Below are 7049 nucleotides of genomic sequence, written 5' to 3' on the forward strand. Positions count from 1 at the left end.
ATTTAGTAACAGGGACTGCAATTCATCGATGGATCTATCTGTGTGATTGTACCATGTAGGGTATATTCCCAAAGCAGGAATGGAAGGAGCATTTAATTTTTTAGACGTAGCCAATCCAAAGCAAGTGGTTTGAGAAATAGTCGAATTCAAAAACAACATATAGTTTGGGATGAGACATGCACAATGCAAAGCCTCAGTGCCTTGCACTTGCCAACTCCTAGAACCCCAAAATGATTTAAGATCTATCGTATCTTTCCACAGCTCATAGCCCCCTATAGCTAATTGATCTATAAACAACTTCGAATACAATAATTTATTGTGGGTAAGTCTAACTTTGGAAGAGGACTTAGCAGTCATCTTAAAATAAAATGCATTGATTGATTAAAGTCAGTAAAATAAGTAAACTTTTTTAAAAGAGTTTACGAGCTGCCTTCAACGGGAGCTGGACAATGTTCCCACTGTGTGTAATTAACCACATTTCTAAACGTGTTCACTTTATGCAGAAAATGATTGCCATAAAGTCGATAGCAAAATATGTCTGCATAATTGGCTGAGTCTAAGTATAAATCTTGTAAATGTAATGTATGTAAATGTATAGGCATTTATATAGCGCACTACTTACCCGGAGGGTCCCAAGGCGCTTCGACCGCTGCGAAACCCTTCCTGGCTTCCCTGAGAGATGGTCCCTTAATGGGTATCTCCAGGGTGAGACCAGGCATCCCCGGCGGTCTGGTGGGGCCGTTAGTGAAGATGAGGCAAGCTAATGCCCAGAGTTGCCGAGTGTGAACGCTGATCAGAGTGGGCACCGAGGCGAGAGAATTATCGAGTCCGCTGACCCTGGTCCAGAAACCTGCCGCGCCGGGAATCGAACCCTGGTCCCGGGCCGTCCTCTGCTCTCGGGTCTGCCGCCTCTAACCAGTAAGCCACACTACTTCACTAAATCTTCAGCATCATAAGCATCATAATATTTCAAATCAGAAAACAGAGCCTCTACGGCTTGGAAATCCCAATCGTCAGAGCGTATATTTTGTTTCACAACATCTCCCATTGTGTGATGAGGAGTGAGGTGCCAAAGTTCTATCAATTAGTCTAAATGTAGATCTTTCTTTAACATAATGTCTGTTAGACCTATCGGCCCTTTGGGTGGTCCCTCCTATTTTTTTTTCTTCTCCTTTTTGCCTCCTAATTTTCTTTCATTTTTGTGTCCACTATATTTTAATTGGTGTTGTCCCTAGGGTTCTGGGTGCCTCCTTTCCCCTACGACATCTTATTTATTATTAGACCTCCTGGCATATAGTGGACAAGTGGAGAACAGGGGGATTAAAGAAACCGCATAACTTCACTGGAACTGGAAGGAAGGAGAGCGTGAACACTCTAGGGAGCCATAAACCATAGGAACTCTGTTGTTTCAGTGGGAGTGTGCCGGTGTTGGCGAGATAATAAGACAGAGGCAGAGGAAACCACGAGTCTGCCAGGTTACCCTGCCTGGTTTAATTCCTGAACTGTGATACCATCTGCAGACTAGTAATTACACCTCAAGAGGGGCCAATGTAAATTTGAATTGATATTTACAACTGAAATGTAATGCTGAAGCCAATCTGTCTTCCTTTCCAAGATAATCTCGAGCTAGATTACTCAGTTTGCCTTATGTAGAAATTTTCCCTTCTGATCCAGGATGATGTATTAGGACTTTAAAAGCTGAAGGGATCTAGCCTACCAAAAGACATGGTTTGACTGAGCAAGATTGCCAGGGAACCAAAATTCTATGAAACTAGGAAAGTTTACAAAAGCGAGTGACTTCAATGCACTGTTATAAATGTAAATGTGATACTGTCTTTGCAACTAAGAGAAATTTAAGAAACTAACCAAAACCGAATATAAAGATTTTCTACTTTTCTAAACACGGTGTGGTGTTTCCTTTTTGGTGGATGGGCATTGGGTTTCTGTGATAAGTGCGATGCTAGTATAACACAATTGCCTTGGAGTAGGTCTTTCCACTTTGTGCCAGGCTACCCTATGTGGACTGGTAACCCCAGGTCCAACAATGTCCATTCGCAAAACGGAAAAAATAGACCACAAATCCAATTGACCTGAATAAAAAAATAGAACAAGCATTTACAATGCAATAGGTCTCGCATTAGGAAAGTTTGAGCTATTAGCATTGTAAATGGCGATGCTTTTTTGCAAAGGTAGTTTGGCAATTATTAGTATCTATGAAAAAAACATAACAGCACAATTCCTGTGGAAGAAGTGGTATATAATTATGTATAGCAATTGTAGTATATTAAATCATATTCGAATGTGCAATTAAGTTTGCATTTTTATAATACACTAGGAACGTATAATATTTACTGTTTGTTGTAAATATAAGCCCAAAGCAATGGTAATGCACAAAATTTTTATTTGTAAGTATATGTACCATATATGAATTTTTTCTTGCTCAGCATGTCTTATATTTGTGTAATATAAGCATTTCAATTATGGCTGTAACAATATTATACATTTAAATGAAGTAGGAAAAATATATGTTTTCAACTGGCATTATTGTGCAATTTTCAAAGTTACAAGTCATGTTAAAATAGCTTTTGTATTTATTAATCTGTCGTCTTAAGATTTTTCTAAATAATTTGTACATTGTATATAGATAAAATTGGCAGTAACAAATGACTGGTAATAGATAAATAGCATATAAGGCAATAAAGTTTAATTTGAAAAAAAACATGGAACACTTTGAGGATATATATCGGTTAGTCATGTTTATAATTTGAACAAATTGTAACAGATACAATTATAAAAAATGCAAAGTCAAACATAGTAATGTATAGCAAAACCTAAAAAATTGTGCAAATATGCTATGAAATGTAAACACGCAAAACAGTATCTGTAAAAATAATACGTTTTTTTTTTGTAAACATAGTTGTAGTGCAGTAAAACAATTTTTTATGATGTTACAGTTCCTTAATTATTTCGGTAATGCATCCATTGCAAAATAAAACATTCAATGATATTGGTAAGTACTGCATTAGTGAATTTTCTAAGTCTTCAGTATCAGTTTCAATATTTAAAAAGTCCATTAAAATGGTATTGTCTATATCCATTGATTGGATGTGATCACTTCCTGTGATTTGCACAGCCATTGTGCTTTTTTCCTGATGAGTTTTTTCTACTCCAAATAATGTGACATTAATGTCTTCATGTGGTGGTTGTTTTTCCTGTAGAGAGATTGTTATATTACTAACTTTCCCTTATTGTTTTGATTTACGATATTAGCTGTTAAAAGAATTATTACTTACTTGTATTGTAGTATTTCTAGTTGTGTTCAATATTTTTTCTCCATTGAACATGTGTACAGACAAGTGTGTTAACTGTACATATTGTCCTATGTCCGTAGTAAAGTCACGTGCTTCTCTCCAGAGAGAAATTTTGACAGAGTCTGTGGCGTCATTAATGGTAATACTTTTTATTTTCGCGTCTTGTCCATTAACAAAGATAGTTTTTGTATCTTCTACCTGCAGTATATAAAATAATAATTTGTTGCTGTGTTTATATATTTATGTTAATGCAATATTATTTTTTTTAGTGCATTTAAGTAATAACTATAGCTATTATGTTGTTATGAAGTACAGAAAAAAAATTAGTAGCATTTCTTCACATATTATTTGAAGTATACAATAATGAAATAAATAAATATAAGTTGCTGTACAATACATTTCCTTTGCTGGTAAAGAAGTGGTTGTTTATATACATCAGTGTAACGTACATCTTTGTATTGTTGCATTTTTTTGTTTTTGTAAATAGTGATATATAGAAATATTTTACTTACTTGTTAGCGTTGCTTAATAGTTGTATGGCAGTAAAATAATGTTGCAATATACAAGTACTTGTTGAAACAAGTGAATGCTGTTAGGTGGTCAGTATCATTGTATGTACCTTTTAGATTAAAGTGAAATATAGAAAATTTTACTTACCTTGTACGTAGGTATAATATATGGAAATGTTTTTACTTACGCTTTATTTTTGTAAATAGCTGGGTCCTGTGATTATGTATTATTAACTTGTTGCAAATAATATTGTACACATTTTATTTTGTTGTACAAGTACTTGTTTGAGAGCAGTAAATGCTTTAGTAAGTGATTGTGTATAAACCTTTTTGTCAATAGTATTATATACCAAAAAATTTACTTACATTGTATTGGTAGTGAACTGCTGCTTTGTATAATATATAAAAAAAACAATTTACTTACGCTGTATTGGTAATTAACTGCTGCTTTCTTTATGTTGTAAGCTTGTTACTTTATATTTAAACACAATTATTTTCTGAATTTTTTAGTTACTTTTTAACATAGTCCCTTGCATATTTGTAATTGTTTATTCTAATTTATGTCTTTACATGTTATAATAAGCATTTATAAGTACATTTCAATGGATACAATTTATTACAGTTATGTAGTTGTAAGACTGAGCACTTTATAACAGTAATTAAATGACATTTCAATTCAAAGTTATGAAATGTAGCTTACCTTTGTTATTGTTCCTGACACACTCATAACTGTCTTTACAGCAGCTTCACGGACAGTTTTTATGGGAGATACAGGTGGTGCCTGTGGCTGTAGAATTTGTTCAGCTTCCTCTATTATACCTGCGGAAATTGTAAGGGGTGGCATTCTTGCAATTTTTGTTTGCTTTGTTATCAACAATATACCATTCTTATACAAGTAATTGCGTATTATTATTCCATTTTGTTCTTTTGTTTGCATATAGTATGATTCATCATAACATCTCGCTTTAATAGTGCCGGTTTCATCTGCTAAAGCCAAGTGGTACAAAACTCTATTTTCTTGCTTTGAATTGCGATAATATGTCTTTGTTGAACATCTGATGATGTTGACACGAAGTGCTTTTTGATATGGCTTTGTGTTGTCTTCTTTGCTGTTTTTCAATTCTTCAATCGAAATCATCTGTAAAATATAATGCATTTATTAAGGATATTGCCATGAATGAAAAAAGCAAATTATTATTTTGCATTGCAAAACTTTTATGCCTTTTTTGTCAAATACCTATCCATATTGGTTTGTGGTCACTGTAATATGATTCTAATGTGCCATAATTTGTTACATGTGCATTTGTAAAAATGTGGTCTAGCAAAGAGTTGTAATCTGTTGTAGGTGTGTTTATTTTTTGTTCGCAATTAAAATGTGTTTGCATGTAATTTATTAGTAATTTGCTATTGTATGTTTCTTGTTGTATATCAGTATTACAATCACCCATTATGATATATTTATGATGTGGATATGCATTCAATGTTGTACTTAAAATTGTTAATAATGTTTGTAGTGCAACTTTAGGTGGCTTGTATATAAATACTATCAGGTATTGTATGTTGTTAATTTCTTGTACGAATCTCAAAATGTCAATTTGTTGTTCAGTTGTGTATATTGGATGTACTACATGTTGTTTCTTGTAATATATAGCTATTCCATGTTTTGCGTGTTTATTATAAAATTTGTCAAATATTATACAATCATAATGATCAATATTGTATGTGTCAGGAGGTGCTTTGTATGTAATGTTGATTTCAGTTAGACACAATATGTCAGCACTTAATATATTAGTATCAGCTTGCATTGCTTTAAAATGTTTTTGCAGCGATCTTATGTTATGCATTATAAGTGTGAAATTTTTGTCATATTGATGTATTTGTGGTATAGATATTTGTAATGACATATATGTTCTCAAGCGATGGACTTTAAAGTGTGTTAATATTTTACTTTCATTAAAGTTTTTAATGTATATATTTTTTAGAGATTTAGCTCTGCTGATTGCTACATAATGTAAATGGTGTGTTTTGCTGTTATTGAAATGTATATATAATGGTTCTATTGTTTCACCTTGTGTTCTGTGTATAGTGCGTGCAGATGATTGTCGTAATGGAAATTGTTTTCGTATTATAGTTATGAATTTTTTACCGTATTGGAAATGACGAGAAATTGGTAGTATAGGTGTCCAAGTTGAAGAAATACTTGCATTGTATAGGTGTTAATTTTGTTGTCTTGTTTGTTTACCGATTTTGTTATTATCAAATTGTATCCAGACAATAATTGGAATATTATTTGCAATATCAACATATTGCACTATACCTGTTGCACCATTAGTTAAACCGTCATTTACATTAATATTAGAAGTTAGATCGTAACGTAATTTTATGGCAATATTTAATATTTTGGGCAAGCCCATTGTCTGTGTTGCGTTTGTAGGTAATTTCTGTAATATTATTTCTTTTACTTCAGCAGTTAAGTCTCCTGCTACTGTATCTATAGCTACTGTTGTATACATTGCATAGTTTTTTATGTGTTGCATCAAAACATTGTTATTTATTTCATTTACTTCATTGTTAGTACCCATAATGTATGGTATAGTTTGTATTAATGTTGCGTCTGGTTCTATTTCGCGAGATTTTAAAGTTTGCACATCAATTCTTGTTTGTTCACCTATTCTTAGTCTATTAAGCATTTGTGCGAATGGTAAATCATTAATTTGTCTCATTATTTTAGTGAGTTCAAATAATTTAAAATGTGTTTGCCATAAGTTTGTACTTAATGGTCCATACATATGCTTTGAGTTTTCAAATATATATGTATCAAACACTGGTTTCAATTGATAAAAGTCTCCAATTGCTATTATAGATATTCCTCCAAATGGTTCAGTAGATGATTTTATTTCTTGCAATCTATTGTGTATAAAAGTGAACATATTTGTTCCAACCATTGATATTTCATCTATTATTAATACTTTTAAATGCAATAATTTACTTTGTAATGCAGCTCTATTTTCATGTGTTAATTGCTTATATGTAAATGATTGAGAAACTGGAATTTTAAATGTACTATGTAATGTTTGTCCTTCTATATTATGTGCTGCTTTTCCTGTTGGTGCTGTTAGTAATATGTGAACGTTGTCTGGATTTTCTCCTGCTTTACTATTATAGTATCGTAATAATGTTTGGTGGAGTGCAGTTATTAAAAAACTTTTGCCTACTCCTGCACCACCAG

At 32.6% G+C, this 7049-nt stretch overlaps 1 protein-coding gene across 1 annotated transcript; it reads right to left on the reverse strand.

The window, feature by feature from the left end:
• Nucleotides 1-2948: 2948 nt before the first annotated feature.
• Nucleotides 2949-4976, reverse strand: LOC147729583 (uncharacterized). The gene is made up of 3 exons (XM_086958461.1): nucleotides 4521-4976; nucleotides 3294-3509; nucleotides 2949-3212 (listed from the first exon to the last, which is right to left on the reverse strand). The coding sequence occupies exons 1-3, from the start codon at nucleotides 4974-4976 to the stop codon at nucleotides 2949-2951; spliced, it is 936 nt and encodes a 311-aa protein (XP_086814587.1).
• Nucleotides 4977-7049: the final 2073 nt, after the last annotated feature.

This window comes from Lissotriton vulgaris, chromosome 2_1, assembly GCF_964263255.1.
Source record: "Lissotriton vulgaris chromosome 2_1, aLisVul1.2, whole genome shotgun sequence".
NCBI classification, from domain to species: domain Eukaryota; kingdom Metazoa; phylum Chordata; class Amphibia; order Caudata; family Salamandridae; genus Lissotriton; species Lissotriton vulgaris.

Excerpts from the sequence above, each read along its gene's own strand:
- LOC147729583 (XM_086958461.1), bottom strand. The coding sequence starts at position 4,976 with ATGCATTATATTTTACAGATGATTTCGATTGAAGAATTGAAAAACAGC. Across the intron at positions 3,510-4,520 it reads TGTCAGGAACAATAACAAAG|GTAGAAGATACAAAAACTAT; the intron begins GTAAGCTACATT and ends TATATACTGCAG. Across the intron at positions 3,213-3,293 it reads CTAGAAATACTACAATACAA|GAAAAACAACCACCACATGA; the intron begins GTAAGTAATAAT and ends ATCTCTCTACAG.